Raw genomic sequence first — 24601 nt, 5'->3', positions numbered from 1 at the left:
ATGGGTGTTAAGCAAATCATTGCAGTTATTAAGTGAATCATATGGTTGTTAAGTAAATTTAACTTTCCCCATTTACCTTGCTTCCCAAAAGCCTGCTAGGAAGATAGCAAATGGCAATCATGTGACCCTAGGATGCTGTAACCATTGCAAATACATGCTGCTTGCCAAGCCCTTGAATTTTGATCATGTTACAATGGGGATGCCGAGATGTGTGAGGACCGCTTGTCACTTTTTTCAGTGCTATTGTAACTTTAAACAATCGCTAAATGAATGGTAGTAAGTCAAGGTCTCCCTATTTAACTCAGAGCCCAAAAATAAACCCGTGCAATGTTGGTGCTTTGTAAGTCTAATGTACAACTAAGTAGCAGATTGCATTCTGTGTAGTAATCATAACAATGGCCCACTTATTTAGGTTTCATACACTTACAGAGAAATAAGCAGTGTCTCATGAGTTTTGATATGAGTTTTTGATATGGGCGGTGTAGAAATTTAATTAAAAAATGTTAAAACCCTTTCCATTGCAGATTTCTGTTAGAATGAAGTTTATTTGAAGTTTAATAATATATGTGCCACCTATTCCTTAAAATCTAATATACCTAAATTATAACCAGTGTCAGAGAAGTAGCACGTATGGATATCAGCTTGAATATTTCTCCAAAACACTAACCTAGGGATCTTCTGAATATATTTACAGCCAGACCTTTCAACAAAACTGCAGTTTAATTTCAGAAAGTGTTAAAATATATTGTACATCAACTTCTGACATACTACGTTAGTATACACAAATGGTCTCTTGAAACTGTATTTATGAAATGTACATTTTAATTTAAATACTCAGTATACACTGCACTTAATCTGCATGTTGCATTTATTAAATACATTAAAATCTGCAATGTAACAAAACGTTTTCTGCATACGAAATTCAAAACACCATTTTAAATGAACAAAAGATGGCTCACTTCATTTTTTTAACTAGTGCATAACACACCAGCTCAGCTCCACCACACTAGCTGTTCTTTCTTTTTTTAATTTGACATTGTTCACAGACTATTACATATCACAATAAGAGTGCTGGATAAAACATGAGGTACGAAAGTGGTTCAAAGATTATAGGTCATGCAGATCCATGCTAGACAGCAAAGAAAAATGTGAATGAGAACACTAAATAAAAATACATAAAGAATGTGCATTATAAAATAAAAACTCAATTACACAGCTTTGCTTCTTTGGTTACAAAGTAGGTTGAACAATTTCACAGCTTTTTATTCCCCCCCACCCCCCAAAAAATCATACGAAATGTCAAAAAGCAGAGGAATCATGGCAATTTCTCTATTAGAAAGTAGAAACAGAAATGAGCAAAGTTTTCTTCATCAAAATAGCCCATCAATTATTATATCACAATGACTGGCGACTACCTGTACAGATGCACTATGGTCTTCATACTTACACTATACAAAAATTTACATTCAAGCTGGATCTTAACTACTGAAAATAAATACCAAAAGGTAAATTGCCATTAGTGTTAGAAATAGGCCAGGATTCTTTTGTTCAATTATTGCCTAAACATTTTTTCTATTAAACTCAATCCTGTCTATCAAGTTTTACTGATACTTACATTTATTTTTTAAAAAATTAAAAGTTCTGTGACATTGTTCATGTACAATATGAATAGCAGCCCTGTAATAAATAAAACAAATAAATGAAACTAATGTAGGCAAATATTACTTGTCATTGAAAGAACAGTGGCTCTAAAGATGAGTTGTTACTGTATGAAAATGCAAGGCTCAAAGTAATCCACGAGTAATGGAAACCTTGAAGAGCCTTACTAAAGCTCTTAAAGACCTCCACTCATGTGCATCAAACAAATGCAGATTTTTGCATTATAACTCCTTCTACATTTTTCCCTTGTGCACTGATGGCATAATTGGACACCAACTGTGTTGTATGACATCTCAGTGAGGGAAAGCGCTTGCAGAATGATTGTCTAATACTGAAAAGGCCAAAACACACAACTGAAGCATGGCTACCTGCTTTCATATAAAGTGGAAAGAAGACCAGTGGCACACAAGGACAGATTGCTTTCAGTTCTTAATGAGGCAAGAAAGCTTTATGCTGAGGAGACATTCGGCTGCTGTGGAGGTTGCGTTGGCTGTGGAGGCTGTGCTATCACTGTTTGCTGTTGAGAAGTGCTACTTGGATTGGCCTGTTGGGTTGAGAGTTGTGATAACTGATCATTGTTTGAAAGAGATTTTAACAGTGCATTTTCCCGTTCAAGTAAAGAGTTTCTTTCAACTAATTCTTTTATTTGTTCCTTCAGTACTTCCACTTCTTCTCTGACTGCATACATCAAATGGCTTTTCACCAGATCCTGTAAAAGACAAATCAAATAATTAGAGAACTCCATATCAAGCTGTTATTTAACTCCAAATACTTGAATAAAACTCCATTATGAGCTTAAATAAGAAAGATTTCTTTATCAAGAAATCTTAGATAAACTACAGACACCTACCACTATCAATAATACTGCTAAATATATAAAGTAAAATATTTAAAAAATAGTTACGAAAAAACAAACTGTAACCTAGCTATGTATTACACCAAATATGTTTATTTTACTCAAGTGGAATCATGGCTCATAACTGGGATAGAATCCATAGTGAGAAGTTATGATATCCCTAAAAACATAAGCCTATGCATTTTGCTAATTGTTAATGTCTCCATGGATATGAATGGAAACTCTTTATTGAGTCTTGATCTGAATTAAACTCCTCAGGTTTACTTTTGAAGAAATGAAAATAATAAATTAATGTTATATATGTAGCATAAGTTGCTGGTTTTTTATAGGTGGTCCACAACTTTAGACAGGTCGCTTAGCAACTCTTCAAAGTTACAATATAACTTTTAAATTTAACAACATGCAGATAATTACGATAAGAAGAATAAAGTTTAAAGAATATGGATGTCCATTTAAGAAAATGTGCCATGATTTCAATTAGGCCCTTATTCCATAGGAGCCTATTCTTCAGAATGAAAGGTTACTTTGCTTCTTACTACTTTGTAGTGCAAATAGAGAAAAGTATAGTGCACATCTTTTTATATATTTATGTATTCATTTATTTTCTGTACAACCTAGCTGTCAGAGAAACAAGAATATGTAGTTTTTGGAAATGTAACCTTGTTGACTTATATGTTTAAAACTAACAAATCTTAACCAAAAGCAATTATTTTAGTCATCATTTATATATAAATATTCTTACTTTTGAACTAGCTAACACATAGAGAATTTAGTCTTTTCAAAATCAATTATTTAAATCATTTAATTATTTATATTTTATATAAATATTATTACTAAAGAATTAACAAATGAAAGAATTTAGCCTCTGGAGATGTAACTGTTGCTATGCTCTCTACATGAAGCTGCCTTTGAATAGCATTTGGAAGCTTTAGCTGATGCAGAATGCAGCGACCCAGACAATTAATGGCATTGGTTTTTCAGCACATATGTGACACTACTAGCTTGTGCACTTCCAGGTGCAATTCAAGATGTTGATATATACCTTTAAGGCCTTGTGAAGTGGGGCTGAGCTATTTATAGGATTGTCTCTTCCCAATTGTCCCACCAAGTCCGGCAGGAGGGACATGCTCTAAGTGGCATCGGCTAATCAGTGAGAGCTGGAATGGCCCAGGAAGAGGTCATGTTCTGCTGTGGTGCAAGTGGAACAACCACTTGAGTTAGTTGTGATATTGCTAGTCTTTCATAAGGTCCTAAAACCTTGGTTTTGTGCCAGATCTGAACCCGGAAGTGTGATGGAACCTGTTTCTTGGCTTTGTGGATGGTTAGTTTATAAAGTTCAGGTGTCATGTGTTTTTATTTTATATTATATATTTTATTTGTTTTTAATCATTTCACTGTATGCCATGTAGAGTCACATATATGAAATGGGTAGCTACATAAACAAATAAATGAAGAAACAATATCCGTAACTTGAACACTAACAAATATAATTTTTAAGTTCACAAACCAAATAGTTAAATGCATTATACAGTATGCAACAGAAGTGAGTACAACCCCTCACATTTTGTAAATATTTAAGTATATCTTTTCATGTGACTGAAGAAATGACACTTGGCTACAATATAAAGTAGTGAGTAAACAGCTTGTATAACAGGATAAATGTGTTGTCCCCTCAAAATAACGCAACACACAGCCATTAATGTCTAAACTGCTGGCAACAAAAGTGAGTACACCCCTAAGTGATAATGTACAAATGGGGCCCATGTGTCTGTTTTCCCTCCCTGGTGTCATGTGACACATTAGTGTTACGAGGTCTCAGATGTGAAGGGGGAGCATGTGTGTTAAATTTGGTATTATCGCTCTCACTCTTTCATACTGGTCACTGGAAGTTCAACATGGCACCTCGTGGCAATGAACTCTCCGAGGATTGAAAAAACAAATTGTTGCTCTAAATAAAGATGGCTTAGGCCATAAGAAGACTGCCAAGACCCTGAAACTAAGCTGCAGCATGGTGGCCAAGATCATACAGCAGTTTAACAGGTCAGGTTCCACTCAGAATAGACCTAGCCATGGTCGACCAAAGAAGTTGAATGCCCGTGCTCAGCATCATATCCAGAGGTTGGCTATGGAAAATAGACATATGAGTGCTGCCAGCATTGCAGCAGAGGTTGAAGAGGTGGGGGGTCAGCCTGTCAGTGTTCAGACCATACACTACACGCTGCATCAAATTGGCCTGCAGGGCTGTCATCCCAGAAGGAAGCCTCTTCTAAAGATGATGCACAAGAAAGCTCGCAAACAGTTTGCTGCAGACAAGCAGACTTAGGACATGAAGTAGAGCATGATCCCCTCCCTTCAGAGACTGGGCCGCAAGGCAGTATTCCAACATGATAATGACTACAAACACACCTCCAAAACGCCCACTGCCTTGCTAAAGAAGCTGAGGGTAAAGGTGCTGGACTGGCCAAGCATGCCTCCAGACCGAAACCCTATTAAGCATCTGTGAGGCATCCTAAAACAGAAGGTGGAGGTGCGCAAGGTCTCTAACATCCACCAGCTCTGTGACATTGTCATGGAGGAGTGGAAGAGGACTCCAGTGGCAACCTGTGAAGCTCTGGCAAACTCTATGCCCGAGAGTGTTGGTGGCCACACAAAATATCGACACTTTGGGCCCCATTTGGACATTATCACTTATGGGTGCATTCACTTTTGTTGCCAGCAGTTTAGCCATTAATGGCTGTGTGTTGCATTATTTTGAGGGGACAGCACATTTATACTATTATACAAGCTGTATATTCACTACTTTACATTGTAGCAAAGTGTCATTTCTTCAGTGTTGTCCCATGAAAAGATGTACTTAAATATTTATAAAATGTGAGGGGGTTTACTCACATCTGTGACATACTGTATTTTCAAAAGTAATTATACTGAAATAACATCCTTACTAATAATATGATTAACAAATTAGGCAATTTTAGACAGAATTTCAATAGTTTTAACACCACAATGTTTTAGATGACTGAAATAACATTAATTTAAATTCTATTTGCCCAGTTAAAATATTCAGAATTTGAATATTAATCATACAGCAGCACGTATTAGAATGGGCAGTTTTATTGCTAAAAATTCTACAAAAGTTCCAAATTATTTCAACATTGGTGCTATTTTGCTAATCACAAAATTGCTAAACAACAAAGTGCAACTAGCCAGAAAACTAGAGAAAACCATAATCTGTGTTGTACTATGCTAGTTTTTTGTGATTATTCTTCTCTACCTATGAAGAATTTAGGACAGATAGAAAATTCTAAAACATATAGCTATTTATATTGAAATCTCCAAATATATGATCAACATTGTAGACAAAATAAAGTTGTCCAGAATTGCTGTTTAGAGTGAGATGACGGGCAGATAAGTTTAATAAATAAATAAGTTCCTTACTTACCATTGCCTGTTCTATTTTGTTATCAATGGCTACAACACTCCCACCAGATGCACTGTTTAAAAGAAAAGAAAAGTCATATGAAATGCTGTCCAGCAAAAGTGATTGAAAAGCAAAGTCTTCCATTATAGTTTCACAAGTCAGCACTTTTACAGCACTTTGCATTCTATATTTTAGAGATCATTACAAACCTTTAAAATTGGCGAGTGTTAATTCCATATGCTCAGGAACTAGGAAGTGTGGTATCTTCAAATCATAGGCATTGTATCCCAGAGAAAGTGAGACATATTTAAATCTCATCAAGATCAATGGGAACTGAGAATATTAATGTTTTGAATAGAACTTAGACATAACTAGTTCATGCTAGTTTGGGCCCAAGATATTTATGCCAATTTCTGGCCCTTGTTGAAACTGAGCACAGACCTCTTGAGAGTATAAGAAAAGAAATATTGCCCACATCCTATTGGCTGTTATGAGCTCCCATATTTGAGCACATCAATATGCAACTGAAATAGTTCATAATCATAACCAAGTCAACCACTGTGTGTTTGAAAGTGACATTTTGATGCAAGTCTCCTAGATCAGAATGGAAATATATAAAAGCATCTTATTGGAAAAAAATAAGCCAATTCTTTTACAATAAAATGACCCAAAACTGATCGTTGGGAGAGTTCTATTTCATTGTAGAATTCCCACAAAAGATAGTTGGGTTGATTACCATGGTCCAACACTTTAGTCTTCGGTTCAAGTTGTACATTTGAAAGTACTTCCACATCATCATTTCCACCAGACATTTTACCGTATACCGAATCCAGTTTCAATCCTAGCAAGCACTAATTATGTTTATGTCATCCTGTGCCATGCTGATCAAAATGTCATCTCCATATGGTTTAGATTTTTAGTACATTTAATAAATTTACTATAGAAACCCCCCCACTGTATTTGGCATATTTTTCAGCAAAGTATTCTGTATTCACTACTAGAAAGTTAAATCTATTTTTCATTTCTTAATCTATTATTGGCCAGGGAACTCAGTTTGCGTGTAATTATTCATGTTTTTATAATCCAGCATAAAAATAAGGCAAATTCAGTGCTGGATATTAAAAAAACTTCCTTCCATACTGATTTTATTTTAAATAATGATAATAATTGATTTTCAAATAAACAATATATAGCGCAAAATCTACCGAAATTTTAGGATCTCCATAGTTCACATACACATTTTTTTTCATTTTTTTCAATATTAAAGAAACCTCTGATTGCCAAACAACATATCTAAAGCAGAAATATGCAATTGTGCTTTGTATTTACATTTGCTGAAAATTTGTGTAATCATTTCCAAATTTCTCAGGTCCATAAGAAACATAGAGCACATAAAGATAAATGATATAAGACTGATATGATTAAAGCATCATTAAGAACTTTCAGCACAGTATGTTTAATACTCGAATAACTTATTATTATTTTGGTTCTCTCTCTGAGTCAGTACAGTTGCTCTGGATGAATCTACACAAATACTAGTTCAACATGAAAAGGTATGTCAATTAAACTGCATTGCATATAGACAGGAATCCTAGCAATTCCAATTTAATTCTCACCACCAGGATAGTGCATAAAAAGAGTTACCAACACTACTTTATTGTAAACTTATTTTCCATTGTTTCTTCCTTTCTATTATATGAAACATTTAAATTTTCTCTATTTATACTGTAGATGGGATCCATCTCAAAATTCCTCGGTGAGATAGAACAGAAATGTACTATATATTCATTATTTAATAGCATATTTAAAGTAAAATATATCAGCCTTCACTTTAAGAGCAGGGCTGTCAAACTCCAAGCCCACAGGCTGGATGCGTCACATGCTGGCCACACCCATGCCCGGTTTAGTGAAGGGGGAAAAAGTCCCGACACATCACGTGACACAGCCATGATGACGTGAGTTTGACATCCCTGACTTAAAGCAATAGATTCTTGTTAAAATGTGGACTTTTAGCAAGTTTTTCAAAACAGGCATGAAAGCAAAAGGTTCATTTTGTTTCTTTTAAAAGCAATCAATAATGGAAACGTATTTTACATTTAAGAGGTTTTCACTCACTACTTTAAAAAGGAAATGCTTAATATTTTATGTTGATAAGTATTTATAAAGAAGTCTTACTGGTCATTCTCACTTTACACTTCCACAACCTCTAGAAAAATATTTCATATTTTTGAGGCCTTACATTTTCATTACTAAAAAGCAATAGTTGCTGCATTTAATCAAGTGTAGATTTCACAATTCTATAATACATGAAAAATATTTTTAAATGCCCTTTTCAGATTGTTTTGAAGTTTGCTTGTTACTTACGAATAAAGGTAAATGTTGTACCTTGATGAAGGTATCTTTTATGTATGCTGAGAGCATATGCACCAAGACAAATTCCTTGTGTGTCCAATCACACTTGGCCAATAAAAATTCTATTCTATTCTATTCTATAACTGAATTTACCTATATTATGAAACATTAATATTCAGTATTTTAAAATGGAGCAAGTGCAGTCCTGTTAAACTTTTTGGAGTCAAAAAATGAAAAAAAAAAACGAAAAAAAAACATGCAAAGTGTAGGAGGAAGAGGCACTGTTTTGTGAAGGTTCTACTCTTTACTCCTCAGGGTGCCGTCAGCTAGGCAGTGTCGTCTGGCGACGCCCAGGGGAAGGGCCTTCTCTGTGGGGGCTCCCACCTTCTGGAACGAACTCCCCCCAGGACTCCGTCAACTTCCAGACCTCCGAACCTTCCGTCGCGAGCTTAAAACACACCTATTTATCTGCGCGGGACTGGACTAGTTTTTTAAATTTTATAGGGGTTTTAATTGGTTTTAATATTTATACTATTTTTAATTAATTTGGCTTTTGAATAAGTTTCTTAATGGTTTTCTTAATTTGTATATATATGTTTTTTAGCTGCCTGTGAACCGCCCTGAGTCCTTCGGGAGATAGGGCGGTATACAAATATGAATAATAAATAAATAAATAAATAAATAAATAAATACTGAGTATGTGATTCTAATCAGTTTCTCGACAGTAGTTATGTGAGATAAGCAATTAAGCCCTTGACTTCTCTATTTTGGGATCATACAAGATAGTTTTTTCTCTCTTGCTATTTAACATCTATATAAAACTAACTAAAAGAAACCATGCCGCAGTAATCCAGACATAGAACCTGAAGACAATAATTGAAGATTTGGATGGGTCAAGATTAGCTTCTTGCAGCTACTGCCGTTTATGGATCAGGAATCTTTTCCAACAGTGGCTTATGTCCAAACCTTCAGGTTTAAGCACTGCAAGACATTCTTTTGGGGGCTTTCTTTAAAGACCACTGGGAAACTAAAATTGGTTAGTAGAGCACTTGCTTTCTTCTTGGTCACAGAGAGTTGTTTTGAAAATAATATCTGTTTTGTGATGCACGCTGGTTATCAATAGCATTCAAACTGCTAGTGCTTATGTATAAAGCCTTGGCTTGGCTCTCAATTACCTTTGGAATATTATCTTCCTAAGTAAAATGTACTTATCCTATGCAACTAAGGGGGCTGCAGTAAGAAGACATACCTTTTCTTTCAGCTGCCTCTTAGGTTCAGATTCATGCTTTCCCTCTTGAATTTCAAAAAGTCATTTAAATCAATCTTACTCTGTTGGTGTTTAGGAGGCCTAGTCTGGTTTTGCAAAGTTTTATACTAGATTTTTTTTTTTTTGAGGATTATAAAGGAGGCCACTATAGAACTTACAAAGAAATGTGGAATTTAAAGGACATATTTTACAACATATTTCTAACATCTAGGAAAAGAATAACTTAAATTCAAGACTAACACACACATTTGTAAACAGTGGAACAAAAATAAAGGGTGCTTTTCTTTTGAAACAATCTATCTACAGTATTACAAGTAAATACTATTACAATTTCAAGAATTGGCTCATTTATTCCTATCTCTGGCTTTCTAAACATGTACTTTCTAAACATGTATTGATTTATATTGATATATTGACCATCATTTGTGTTGTAAATGTTGTACCTTGATGAAGGTATCTTTTCTTTTCTGTACACTGAGCGCATATGCACCAAGACAAATTCCTTGTGTGTCCAATCACACTTGGCCAATAAAAAATTCTATTCTATTCTATTCTATTCTATTCTATTCTATTCTAGTCTAGGACTACTAAACTTCATTAGGATATTTTAACACTTCCCCCCCATTTTTTCCAACTTAAATGAACTATTTCTTTGTTTCACCTTTCAATCATTGCTTAATGAAATGATACGTAATCTAAAGCTGGAGAAGCAGAGTTTTTTTTCATTTTTTCATTTTACAAGCTTATCTACCTCTCCCTATATAAATATGTAATGTTTTTGTTCAACTACCTATAGAAACAATCATATTTCTGGACTGTTCCATGATTCTTTGAAACAACCATCTAAGTTCAATACTGGAATACTTAAGAATCCAATGGCAAAACACTACATCCAATAGCACTATTAGATAGACAACTGAACACATTACTTCTACATAGACATGATAGATGATGATGATAGATGATAGCAAAGATTCAAATGTGATTTAATGTATGATTATGTTATTTGGATAGAATCTTTGATGTACTGAATCAGATGTTTAAGATCCAAAGAAGTTTGTAACTTTGAAGACTAAGAGATTTAGTCTGAGCTCTCCATTGTAGCTTTTCTTCCATATGTAGATAAAGCTTTTTGACATCAATATAGGTAGTCTGCTGTTGAGTTTTTTCTCACATTCATAATATGCCCTTTTAACAATCTTTGAAGAAGTACTGTTCTGTCTGTGTCTCATTTCTGATAGAATTTGTTTAGAAAAAATTGCATGGAGACACAGAAAGAAAGAAGAAATATTTCTATTGAATTAAAAATCAATTACTCTACTTTCCATTTTCATTCCCACTGTTTTTAACTCTAAAAATATTCAGAGAAAGTATTTTATAGATAGCTATGGTGAAATGCTTGACTATATTGGGCTGATACTTTGCAAACCATATCTACCACTGTCAGACTTTTTCTGCCAAAGTTAAAGTAGCTAACAAAGTTTAGTAATTTTATAGTTAAATATTTTATTAAACTGAACATCAAATCTTTTAAACCAAATATTAAATTCAATTATTATTGACTCATACACCCTTAAGTACTAGCTAATAATCATCTAACTATTCAGTGAGATGGGAAAGCAAAGGAACAAAAAAGTTTTTTAAAAAATTATGAGTCTGAATGATTATATCAGTGGTAAATAGTAAAGGTTTAACATGGTAAATTGACGTAAGATATTAACTTGATGAGAAACTTTCTTTGAAAGGGACATTTTACAGTCCTATTTTTAGAATTGTTACTGCCAATAAAACATCTGTATTATTAAGTGAGCACATCTGAAACAGAACATGCTGGTGCACACAAACATTCTAGAACATTTGTTAAATACTACTTTCTAATTTGGAGTTCAGAATTTAAAGTGGTTCAGGAAGTACAAATCAGAACAGTTCATTTCCAAATACAAACTGAATGAAATGCTGAGTCAAACCAATATGTCAGATGTACTGAGATTGGAAATGGCCATTGGTTCAGAATTCTAGAAGCAGCATTTTCAACACACAATATGGATCACAAAGAAGAGACCTGTGACCAAACAGAATTGTCAATACTGATGGGCAGACTTTACTTCCCATTTTCTTGCATCTATCACAAAGTCAGAATATACTAGGCTAAGCAGCAAAAATATACTAGGCCAAGCAGCAGTGATTGCTCCCCGGTGTGTCCTTTTTAAAGCTATTCCACAATCTCTTATTCTGAGTAATTAAAGTAGTGAAAGGCTCCTGAGGTTACTGTACCTAGCAACAAGTGTTCAAATGGTAAGAAAAAAAACATGGTGTCTTCCCAAAGGAAGCTTCAACTTGGCCATGGTGTTTAATTCTTAAAACAATAATTTAAAATACTGTATCTAAGATAGAAAGGTTTCTTCAAATACGTAGCTCGGTCCAGGAATGCATTTTTAGAGATGGATAAACCCAGGAGTATAGGGATCAGCCAAAATCATATGCAGTTAGAGTCATGTGATCAGAAACTGATTTTGCCAGCTGGTCATCTCCAATATATTAGGTAATATCATTATTTTCAGATCAGTGCACAAATTCATTTATTATGCTAGGGAATCATGGTATTAAAAATTTTGAGAACCCCTCCACTACAGGACAATATAGCCTAATTTGACTCTATTCACATCTCCCTCTTGTCCATGGATGCTACTAAACTGTTTATGTAAGTACTGACTCCTAATCAGAATTTCAAAGAAAAAAAAAGGTTTATGTTACATTAAAAGCAGATTTTGTATTCCTTAGGATTGCTTTAATATGAAGCATCTGGATATACACTTGTGAATCAACGTTACTTAGATAAAACATTTTGGCACTAAAATTGTGGTGGGCTCTGACTCTGCTGATCTTCTGCTGATCGTCAAGACCTGGCTTTGGCAACTGGCATAGGGATCAAGAGACGTATGTTGAAAAATGAAAACAAATACCAAAAAAAGAGTGACAGGCATGAGAACACTCCCTCCTCTTTTTAACTTTTTAAACTTGTTTTTACTCCTGTTTTTTAACTTTATTTTATCTCTTTTATATGGCTATATAGTTTTTATATGTAAACCAACCAGAGTCAGGATCCAATCTGGGTTGGTCACCAGGACCAGAATTTTAGTCTTCTCAGCTTTTGAACTTGTGCTGGAGCCCATCCTCAGGGTACTTCTCTCCCACTAGAATGTGTCCCTTAGATGAGATAGGTGGTGTATAAATTTGATAAATAAAAATATCACAGAATTCTGAGTTATGGATACATCCACTGCACTACAATGTCAATGTAGTTAGATTCAAAAATCAATAAATTAGATTCAGGATTTGCTTCTAGTGTCATTGATTCAGTTGCATTCCCTCAGAAAGTCTTGTTCGGTTGAAACTCTTCTCTTAAAACTCCATGTGGTTAGATTCCTAAACCTTCCAAAGTAGAGTTGAAGGGTTTGCTGTAGAGTTTGTAGAGTTGAAGGGACACAGAGGCCGTACCAGTTATGGGAAAGGAAAAGTTGCTCTTTCTCCACTCCACAAGTGTCTTTATGGATTGAGGGAGCCTATCAGTTCACAATATGCAACATTTGCACTCAAGCCATAAATTACAAAATAGTATGAAAAGAAATGTCTGGGGAAAAAATCAGCATTTAATAACTATGATCAATTTCTCTCCTTTAACTGACACATCAATGTTTTCTACATTTATCAAATTTCAGATTAAAGAAACCTGATCTGTATCTTTTCTGTCTCTTATTTTATTGCATAGCAATAAAAATATCATATACTTTACATAGCAATATATAAATGATGTCCATCTCCCATATGAAAGAGAAAAAAACTCCCATGAAAATTTATCAAAAACACTATGAATTTCTCCATGAAATCCAAAGCTTTCCTGAGTTCTTGATAGCTCTCAAAGAGCTATTTGAGATATTAAAGTTGCCTCAGCAGAGCAAGACAAGATCTGAAGGAAATGCTGAAATGAATTCTGCACAAGTTTTGAAAGAACAACCTGCTACAGAGCATAAGTATGAATCTGTCTTCAACCACTTCCTTCTATTCCAACATTATCACGAAATTGGAAAGGATATCTAAAACTTTTATTCTTTCTTTACTTTGCTTTTTTCCAGTCTTCTAAGTTCTTGCTAAATCATTAGGAGTTCAAAGTTAATGTAATCACCTCAATAGTCCAGGATGTAACTCATCTAGCCCTTGATATTTGGGTTCATTTAAAGTGGATGTGTTCCTTTACTCTCATCTTGCCTAGCTTGTATTGCAGCTTCCTCCTTGCATTAGTGGCACAATAGTAGCCAAGCAGGGCTTTATTTCCTTTCAGAGAAAAAGCACTGAAAATAATTATGGTATTCTGTATTCTCATCTATTATTATTCCTTCTTCCCCGCAACAATTTACATCCTATTTGCTTTTCTTTTTGTTTCTAATATATTCAGGAAGGCTCTTTTTCACTCTTTGGACATTTGTAACCTCAGCACATCTCAAGCTTTAATCTTTCTGATATTATCTCCACATTTTTTGTCTCTTCCTTGTATCCACCTTTGGTTATATGTTCTTCCTCCAATCTCGTATTATATTATTTGACTTCTTTAAACACACTGACAATATATTTTTTCTATTTGTGGTAGAATACCAGAAATTGAATCAAGCTTCTATCAGCCATGTCCACCTTGGTTCAAATTTGCAATGAGTGGAACTGATAGGTAGCAATATTAGGAAATTTCATTTTTCTTGCAAAACTGAATCAGTGAGATGAATATTACTAGATTCCTCTTTGACCCCTATAGTGCTTATTGTCTTCATGGAGCTAGTAAATCTGAGACTCAACACACAAAACAACAGAATTATATTTTTTTCCTTAATCTTATGGCATGTTGAAACCCCCAAATGTGGAAATAAGCTATTAAGAGTACTTGAGGATCTCAATCTCAATACTGAAAACAATGGCTTTATAAGCTCTTTTGCATTTGTTTTAAATATGAGTTATTCAGATTATTGTGACTTTAATTACTGTGTTTTAACCTAAAATGTGTTCTTTAAAATGTTGAAATCAGCAAGCATGTGAATTGAGCAAGCTTTAAGAAAAGCCATTCAATTTTCTTTGCTTCAATACCACAAATGCAAACAAACAATGATGCTTAATGTTCAATTAGCAGTAGAAAATATAAAACAGACAAGAACACCATAAGCCTGAAAAGCCAAGATTCCAATCTTTTAATATTGGAATCTGCTAATATTGTGAGAAAGCAAATTGCAGCTGTTGAATTAGTAACACAACTTTGACAAGTGATATCTTCAAAGTTGAATTTGTTGCAGTTTCTCGCCAATTGCCTGGATGTAATTGAATTCTCTTTTAATGCTTTAATTTATCATGATTCAATTTGTAGATACATATTATAATTGTTAATATACATGTTATTTTGTCCAATCAATATAGATCCCATATTTACTGTTCTTAACTCTGAAATTTAAAAGATTTTGATTTATTTTCAAAATACTTTAGTCAGGCCATTTTTACTACTGATAGTTTTCAAACATTAAGTCTGAACTGTTGATAGCTACAACTGATAGAAGTTCTCATTTTAGTATCAATGAACATCTAATTTAAAAATACTCTTCTCCCAGAAAAACCTTGTGATATATGAAATGGAGCAAGATTCCACATGGCCCAAAAGACAACAGTTATGTAACTGAGAAATTTTGGGATACTTTAATTCCCCTACATGGCAAATAAACAAGGAAAAGGAAGAAGATATTAAAACGAACATATTACTTGATGACGAGAAACCTGCACAGTGCAAAGCTCTTCATGCATACTTAAGCACGTATGCTTTCCATACTCAAATATTCATACCTATCCCAGAGGTTCTTTGATTCCTGTAACTTGTTCGAATGAAACACTTGGTAGAAAGTAGTTGAAGGATTCCTATGAGAGCCAGGAAATGAAACAATATTGAAAATGAACAATATTTTTGAATAAAATTATGTGCTCTGGTTTAAACATTTAGGTTTAAAGCTTAGCAGATATATAATAGATAAAAGAGAAACTTTTCAAAATGTGTCAATCAAATGCATCTAGATGCTTACAAGCAGAATACAATGATAGCTTTTATGATTCACCTAGCCCTGATATTTAAATGGCACTATCTTCTGAATGAAAGGTTGTCTGTTATCACTATGTACTGATAATAAGGGTCCCAAAGACAGACCATGCTATAGATACGTGAACAAGGTAGTTTCCACAACTTCTAAACAATGAATTTAAAGACACACAGAGGAATGGGAATCCAAATATAAAACCTGATGCCCATTAACCAGAACAGTTCATATTTGCCACGCAATTTATTCATGTGTGATTACCTGGACGAAAAACTACCTACACATTTCCCAATAAATAATTTTCTCAAATTATCAACCTCAGGCTTAAAAAAAAGGGAAGTCTAAGAAAAAAAAGATGTTCTAAACTGTGATTATTCAAACAAAGGATGTTCTGTGAGCAAAAATGAGATAGCACAGAAAAAGAATTCCATGCTTCTAAATATAGAACCTGGATTAGGAATAAATTCCCTTTACCTAAACATAAGAAAGGCAATACATCCTTCACAGAGCTTTGATCACAAAAACAGGACATCACTGTATTAGAAAGGCAAGAATTATAACTATTTAGGTATTAATTTTTTATGCATTTCAGCTTGCAGAATGATGGGTTTGGCAAAAATCTGAAACAATTTTCAAGTAGATAGCAAAAATGTTTTATCAGTAATTCTCATATCATCTGTACTTAATGGAAACAGGACAAGGAACTATTTTCTTAATCATTTACTATCCCGTAAGGGAAATCTATATTTTCAGTTGCAGCCTGAAGAAATAGAAATCTTATCTTTAAAAATATCCTACCTTACTTCTGAAAAATTACACAAAGAACTGTTTTTCATAACCAAATTTTCAATGGGCCAATATATTAAATTACTGTTTAAAATTATATTACGTTGCAAAAAATTGCCATGCTAAATCCCAAGTTTGCACAATTGTCCTTTGATCAGATGTTGAGAACTCTATTTTCAATTCCCAAGCCTCTAGAATCATCGTCAAATTGGCACTACCGATAGCCATCCTTTGTGGAAACAGAAAATTTCTGACTATAAATTGTAAAGTTAATTTATTTCCATCATTATACTTTAGCATCTTGATAGCATGCTAAATGCAGTTCATGTAATACAGAAAGGAAACAGGCACACAAGAACCTGAGGGATTCCTGGGACTTGTTCTTGTAACACTAAATTGTAATTTCATATTATATTTGAATGTTGACATAAAAATTGAATAACAAGCCATACCTAAGGAACTATGACATACAAAATTCAAGATAATTACCATACAAACCGAATACAAAATAGAAACTATTATAAATCTGTCAAATGCAATTTATGTCATATAATACAATGTTACCATTTTTATTAACAAGGGCTACATATGTATTTTCTCAGGAAACACTAATTTGCAACAGAATCATTAGCATCTTTCTACAGTTATCCTAGACAATTGCAGTGGTGATTTAAAAAGAGAGAATGATGCAGTGTCTAGTTAACGTGTGTGTATTTAATGATCAGATTAAAAATGTGTCCTCTCTCTCTCTCGTCTATTATTATTCTACATTATAGGTATCCTTTTGACTTGCTTGAACTGCATTGCGTGAATGTATATATTGTGTATATAAATCACACAATAATGCTAAAATTTTACAATCTTCTGGGGCTGTCCAGGGCTGCATGCAGTCTGTGGGCTGGATATGTCTGTTCTACATAATCAATAAATATTATTTATTTGAGAAGGTAAAATCTGTAACTTAAACCTTATCAACAGATTCTGATAAAATCTTGGTTAGGTAATATTAGATAAAGAGAAAACTAAATTTGATAAATTAAATAAAAATATTAAACAGAAAATAAATCAGGGTTACTTCAAAGGAGCATTATAGAATGATTGAGACCTGTAGTACTGTAATAACTTAGCTGCACATTGCTAAAATTAACCAAGACACTAAGCTTCTTAAGAAGAAAACCTCACTGTGTAAATATAGTAAAACACGTACGAAACTAAAACAATTAACAAAAACTGTGTAACATTATGGTACATATTTTCTTACAAAGACACTGGTTTTCTGAAAAGAAATGAATCGGAACATTTTGTATTTATGTAGTATTCTTACATTATATTTTGTGGGAAAGAGCAGACATTTTAAAATATTGTATAAATCTATTTTTTCTAAATTTCCAAAACAGCTTAATTGGAGTATTCAACTAAGAAATGGTAAGTTTAGTTTAACCCATTGAAATATTTTATTCAAATATTTAAATAATATCGGCCTAGAATGCATTTATTCTTAAATAATAAAAAAATATAAAAGCATAGAACATCATCTATAGTTTAGCATGACTAAAATATATGCACTGAAATGTGTTCTTTGGAATTATGATTTAAGCCATTTAGATTCGTCAGTATTGTTCACTATTTTACCACATAAGGTTTCATGAATCCATAATTTTAGCAACAATTATTTAAAATAGAAAATTACAATTCTGAAGAAAATCTATTTCAAGTGGCTAACTTTTTGAACTAGAATAGCTTGCAACTGAGTAAGATAAGCACCAAGGAACAGGATGCTAATGGACAAAAGATACAGGAGACTTGAAAATAAAGTTAATATTCCAGTAGCACAGTAAAATGGTATTGAATAGAATAGAATAGAATAGAATAGAATAGAATAGAATAGAATTTTATTGGCCAAGTGTGATTGGACACACAAGGAATTTGTCTCAAGGATATGGAGATTTTTTTCTTTGACAAAAATTGTCCAAGTACTATGAACAGAAGGAAGTTTATTCAACACTGGAAATTTTTAAGAAGGGATTAGATAACCATTTGTCTGAAGTGGTATAGGGTTTCCTGCCTAAGCAGGGGGTTGGACTAGAAGATCTCCAAGGTCCCTTCCAACTGTTATTCTATTCTATTCTAGGAATTTTGTTCACTCTTTTAACCCACAAAATGTATCTTCAATGTAGGAAACATGGAGTTGCTCAGAATGGATGACTCAACTACCCATAATCTCTCCAAGGACCATTGTAAAGATCTATTACACTCAAATAAGGGGTATCTTCCCAATTTGGGACGATTCTGTCCCCATCGCTACTTATCCAGAGGGTTATTTGTGAAAAAGGCAAGTGTCTTTACATAAACTTTTATCTATCTAATCAAATACAGTAAATTTGTTACTATTTTTAAAATACATGGCATATAATTACAAACATTACGCACCCCTCCCAAAGAAGGCATAAAGAATGACTCTGAAAGACAGTGGAAGATATATTACCAAGGCAATGACCAGGCAAGCATGGCTTGAGCCTATTCCAAGAAATCGGAACATAAGAAAACCCATCAGAGAGACCATTTCCTAATTCAAATGAAGATAAAAGTGAGGGGGAAGGGAAGCACATTCACATTTGCAAGATTCTATTACTATGGCTAATCTAATAAAAGTATTTTTAAACCTACTGGTATATGGCATTGGTTTCCTAGTTTGGTCTACCCTACTGGGCTGGGATCAATCTTGAAAGTCTCTTACTCTTTCTAGAGAGGCAGTCGTTCTCTGTATTCCTGGTGATAGTCTAAAATTCTTAAGGTACACCACTACTCTCAGCAAGGCACTACACTGCATCATTGTTAGAACATCATTATAAATAACCAATTTAAAAATGCCATGCTGCAGATAACACAACATTTGGACAGAATTTGTCAGCCTGCAGCACAACCAGTATTTCTGCATTTTCATGGGAACTTGCCAAAAAAATCTACAGGAGACCAGGACTGATTCCTGACTTTCCCAACTCAAATGTGAACTATTTATGGCTGGCAACATAGTACAGTTTCTCAAAGACTGTACCAAGATCACTTTCGTACTGAATTTACTATAAGGAGTAACCAGAGCTGGCAAAGACAGCATTCACATAGACCACAGAAATGCAGGTAAGAGGTGGCTAGTTCAGCGTGGCTTTCTACAGATTTTTTGCTGTCTCCCTAATCTTCAAAGAAACATGATATTAATTGGTCCCTTTCCAGCTAAACCTGTGACCACTGATGTGTTAGAATCAATAAAGATTCTGTTTTCCATCAGTCTTTGATTATGAGAGGCGCACCATCTACCCTATGCATATTAGGATGACTCCAGCTTTGCTGATACTGATAGATAGAGTATGAAGTGGAGACTATTTTGGACTCTGATACAAGGGCATTAATTTAAAATCCAAAGTAAGAAAGATTGCAGGAGGCTGCAATAGATATGCATATTCCATAACTGCTATGCCAATTCCACTGCAAGTGCCCAGGGAAACCCTGTTCAAATGAATTACAATGACACTGTAATGGAAGAATTACATTCTTCCATTAGAAGAATGGGGCAAATTAGGATAGGCAAAGTCTCACTTCTTGTAGGGGGCTATAGAACTGACAAGTGGGGGAAAGGGAAAGTACTTCGGTTGTATCTACATTCATGATGTAAGAATGGAAAGGGGAGGGAACAATTACCAGAACAGGAAGATGAAGAACAGGCTTGCAACAGGAAGGGAAGGGGAGTCACCCCTCAGGATGCAAATGAGTAGCAGAATTTGTTAAATGATCTGGGGGAACCGCTGGCTGAGAAGCGAACAGGACACCCACATTTCATTCCCATGGTCTGACTCTGGAAATATGGGACAAGGACTGAGGCTGACAAAAGAAATGATGTAGAGGACAGAGAGAATGGCCCTGAAGGATAGTGGGAAGATATGTTACCAAGGCAACAATCAAACAAATGCAGCTTGAGCCAATTTCAAACAAACAAATTAAGAAAACACTTCAGATAGGGCCCTCCTTAAATCCCACAAAAAAATTGAGGATAAAAACACATTCAGACTTGCAAGATTCTGTTACTATAGTTCTAATAGCAGTAGCACTTAGACTTATATACAGATTCACAGTGTTTTACAGCCCTCTGTAAGTGGTTTACAGAGTCAGCATATTGCCTCCAAAAATCTGGGTCCTCATTTTAGTGACTTTGGAAGGATGGACGGTTGAGTTAGACTTAAGCCGGTCAGAATTGAACTCCTGGAAATAAGCAGCAAGTTAGCCTGCAATACTGCATTCTTACCACTGCGCCACCATGGCTCTTAATAAGAATAGTTTTACAGCTATGTGGCATTGATTTCTTAGCTAGGTCTCCCATATAGCACTGGCACCTAGTTAGACTGTAGGTTTCAGTGAATCTGTAACTGAACAGAAACTGCCACAATAATATACTATAGTATGCATTTGCAATACAAAATATTATTGCACTTTGTCTTTAGTTATTTATTTTATATCATTTCAAATTCATCTAACGCAGTGATGGCTAACATTTTTGCTGTCGCGTGACAAAAGTGGGGGGAATGCAGGGGGTCGCACATGCACCCACACCCATAATTCAATGCACCCAGCCTCCCCGTGCTCCTCCGCTTTTGGCGCGTGATGGCATGGTGGGCCCATTTTTCACCCTCCCCTGGCTCCAGAGGCTTTCTTAGAGCCTGGGGAGGGCAAAAACGGCCTACCCCATCCCCCGGGAGGCTGGAAACAGCCCGTTTCCTGACTTCTGGTGGGCCCAGAAGGCCCAAAAATCAACTGGCTGGCATGCACATGTGTGCTGGAGCTGAGCTATGGCAACACTCGTGTGCCCACAGATATGGCTCCATGTGCCACCTATGGCGCACATGCCATAGGTTCGCCATCACGGACCTAATGTGTACAGTAGATTGTAACTCAGTATTTATTTATTTTATTTATTTATTCGTATTTTTATACCGCCCTTCTCAGGGCGGTGTACAGCCAATAAAACGACAAAAATCCCAACAAATTTAAAATACACTATCAAATTTAAAAAACTGATTCAATCACTGTAACTTAAAATATTAGCTAAAATTTATCAAAACTAAAGCCTTGGTAAAAACCCTATTAAAACCCAATAAAACCCCCATACTAAAATCAGTCAGGCCAGCCCCGCTTGGTGAAAAAAGAAAGTCTTGAGCTCGCGCTTAAAGGTCCGGAGATCAGGGAGGAGACGGAGTCCCACCGGCAGCTCATTCCATAAAGCCGGGGCCCCCGAGAACTCCCTTCCCCTGGGGGCCGCCAGCCGACATTGACTAGCCAACGGCACCTTAAGAAGACCCTCCCTGTGGGCACGCACTGGACGTATCGGACAATGGGAGGTAACTGTCGGCAGCAGGTGGTCCCGTAAATTGTAGTAGATATTGTTATATCTACTACTTTTTCTCTAAAATACTTTTTCCAATTTTATCTTATTAGTGGTTTCAGAGATTATCGGAGATCATTTATTATTAATTTATTGAGTGTGTGGCATCTATTACAGAGGTCATGCAATCACTGATATACATTAATAAAGCACATTATACACAGACACAAATATAAGCTTAAATAAGGCATCAGCAATACACACACACCCTTTTACAACCCTGTAATCCCTTAATTCAGGGTAGATTCAGGGCAACTGGATGGAGCTGAGCATTTATTTGCCAGATGCCCTTCCAGATGTCACACAGATATTTTCTCTTTGCACCTTGAGAAACATCTGTCGCTACCTATGATTAAACTCTCAACCTTCCGAGTGGGAGGCAAGCGTCTTCAACACTAGACCATCATGCCAAGTGTGTGTGTGTGTATACACCTGTACCTAAATACATACAGTATTTCTATATTCATAAAGTATGTGGACAATACAATATACAATATAAAATATAATTTAATATTAAGGTAAAAGCATAATAAAATCACCAGAATACTGTGTATTATCATAGTGATAGATGATACAATTCGATATTTAAAGAAGCAAACCAGTGTGCTTCTAGTGTGGCTATGATGAGACTATTTAAGGTGTCTTACAATTTCTTGAGGGGATGTTCTCAAACTATATGTATTATCATCTGTTCTGATAATATCGGGGGCGGTGGGTATAAAATGTACACTACTTCCATGATGGTATGCTCTGAGCAACTTTCTGTTCTAATGGAGCAGCTAATAGTCTACACACATAGAAACTAAATTGGATATTCTCGCTGTCAAAAACTACAGTTCCAGCAGCTAGGTTATCTGAGCTAAAATGACTGTCCCATAGTAATTTTTTTCCATTTCTAGCATCCTGCAAATCTGGAATCCGTAATCAAAGAAGCAGATTCTTTACCAGACTAAATATTTATTTCTTTGAAATCATAATTCAAGATGCCAGATATTCATTGTTGTCCATTTAATTTGGAAAGGGGACTTCCCCTCTGAATATGAAAACATTTTACTGAAAAGTAAATATCCATTACATGTAACAGCAAAAAAGACTTCCTGAATTTCAATAAAAAGAAATCTTGCATACATGAAGGATGATAGTAGTTTAAGTGGAACATTATAAATATTTTCCATTCAGAAAACTTGGCCTGCCTATTGCTAATTTTTCACAGAAAGGTAGCATGTTGTTTCAATATGCCTTCTCTATTTGGATTAAAAGTGATTTTACTTGGGTTCCATTGGAACCCATGAATGGTTTACTTTTCAAATTTGATATTTATCAAATAACACTTAAGCATTTTTCTTGCACCATCTTAAATAGAAAAATATTCAAGAGTTGGTTTTACTGTTCTGAATTAAGCATTTACTTTCTAAATCAATTACAACGCCATTTGTTTCTTTTCACTTTTCTAAAAATCTACTAAGAAACACTAGCTTATTGTTGTTGCCGCCTTATTATATCAATCAACTTTTAAAAGGATAAATAATGTGAAAAGTCTTCTGTAAGTTCTTATATCTCAAATGTTGGTAAGAACTTTCATGGCAAAAAAATTTAAGGATATAGTCTGAAGTTCTAGATGACTTGGCAATATATGTTTCAATTCTCTATTTCTCTGATTGGCAAATATGAAATTCACACATGATGGAAGTTTCCTGTGAGATCTGGTAAAGTTGGAATATAGATCTCTTTTTGTTTTTAGAAACTAGAGCTAAACCTAATATTTGCCCTATTAGGAAAAAAAAGTGATATGGAACATGATATGAACAAGAGGCTGAATTCTAGACCTTCTTTAGGCCTGCCTCCCTTAGGCATGAAAACTGGGAGACTTTGGAACAGTCATTATCTAAGCCCAACCTACCTCACAGGATAGTTGTTGTGATGAAAATAGAAAGTAGGAGTATTAAGTTTGCCACATTGCCTGCCCCTCCCTCCCCTTCCCTTCCCTCCCCTCTCCATCTATCGATCGATTGATCTATCACTATGAATTTTGATTTTTAAAAAAATTCAAAGGTACAGACCTGAAGAGAGATACTAGTACAAGAGTTTATAAAAGGCTTCCCATATCATAAATTAGTGACATAAAACAGATAGGGTATGATATCCTTTTCTGCTGGAATAGATCATGAAAGCTTGTTATTCTGTTGGAAGATAAAGTATCATCTGGAAAAGCTCTCCAACTAAAATGATGACTTACCTCCAAACTATGCCGGTCTGGTTATAGAATAAATATAAGGAACTGAATTGGATGATAAGCGTTTACTTCAGGTGTTGGCAACCTGCGGCTCTTTCGTCCCCCTGCTGTGGCTCCCTGTTGGCTGGCTCGCCCCACCCCTCACTTCAGGAGGAGGAGGGGATGCTGTTTACAACACATAGCATTAGCTGCAGCCAGCCCGGGCCAGATAGCAAGTCGCATGTCTCCCCAAGTGACTGAGGTGCGTGCAGCACTAAGAAGTGCTGGAAGAAGCCTCCGTGAGATGAGAGACAACAGCGGTGCTTCCCTCTTGTTCGGAGTAAGTCTACATCCTCATTGTCACCCTTACCGTCGCAGTCTACGCGAGTGACTGGGAGGGGAAGGTGAGGGGCAGGCCAGCCAACCAACAGGGAGCTTCAGCAGGGGACGAAAGAACTTCATTTATCTGGGAATCTGAAATGACTCTTGATTTAAATCATATGG

At 35.1% G+C, this 24601-nt stretch overlaps 1 protein-coding gene across 2 annotated transcripts in view; it reads right to left on the bottom strand.

Moving 5' to 3' along the window:
- Positions 1 to 804: 804 nt before the first annotated feature.
- TSC22D2 (TSC22 domain family member 2) overlaps positions 805 to 24601 on the bottom strand; it is a 32815-nt gene continuing 9018 nt past the window's right edge. The window contains exons 2-4 of one of the 2 annotated variants that reach the window (XM_058187827.1): positions 15424 to 15495; positions 5955 to 6006; positions 805 to 2368 (exon numbers count right to left, since the gene is read on the bottom strand). In XM_058187827.1, coding sequence (XP_058043810.1) covers positions 2108 to 2368; positions 5955 to 6006; positions 15424 to 15495 — 385 coding nt within the window. In that variant the 3' untranslated portion in view covers positions 805 to 2107. The remainder of the gene's footprint in view (positions 2369 to 5954; positions 6007 to 15423; positions 15496 to 24601) is intronic. The other variant, XM_058187828.1, reaches the window with a different exon arrangement.

Source organism: Ahaetulla prasina, chromosome 6, assembly GCF_028640845.1.
Source record: "Ahaetulla prasina isolate Xishuangbanna chromosome 6, ASM2864084v1, whole genome shotgun sequence".
NCBI lineage: Eukaryota > Metazoa > Chordata > Lepidosauria > Squamata > Colubridae > Ahaetulla > Ahaetulla prasina.
Note: the sequence above shows the minus strand (reverse complement) of the source record. Positions and strands in the feature narration are given on the sequence as shown.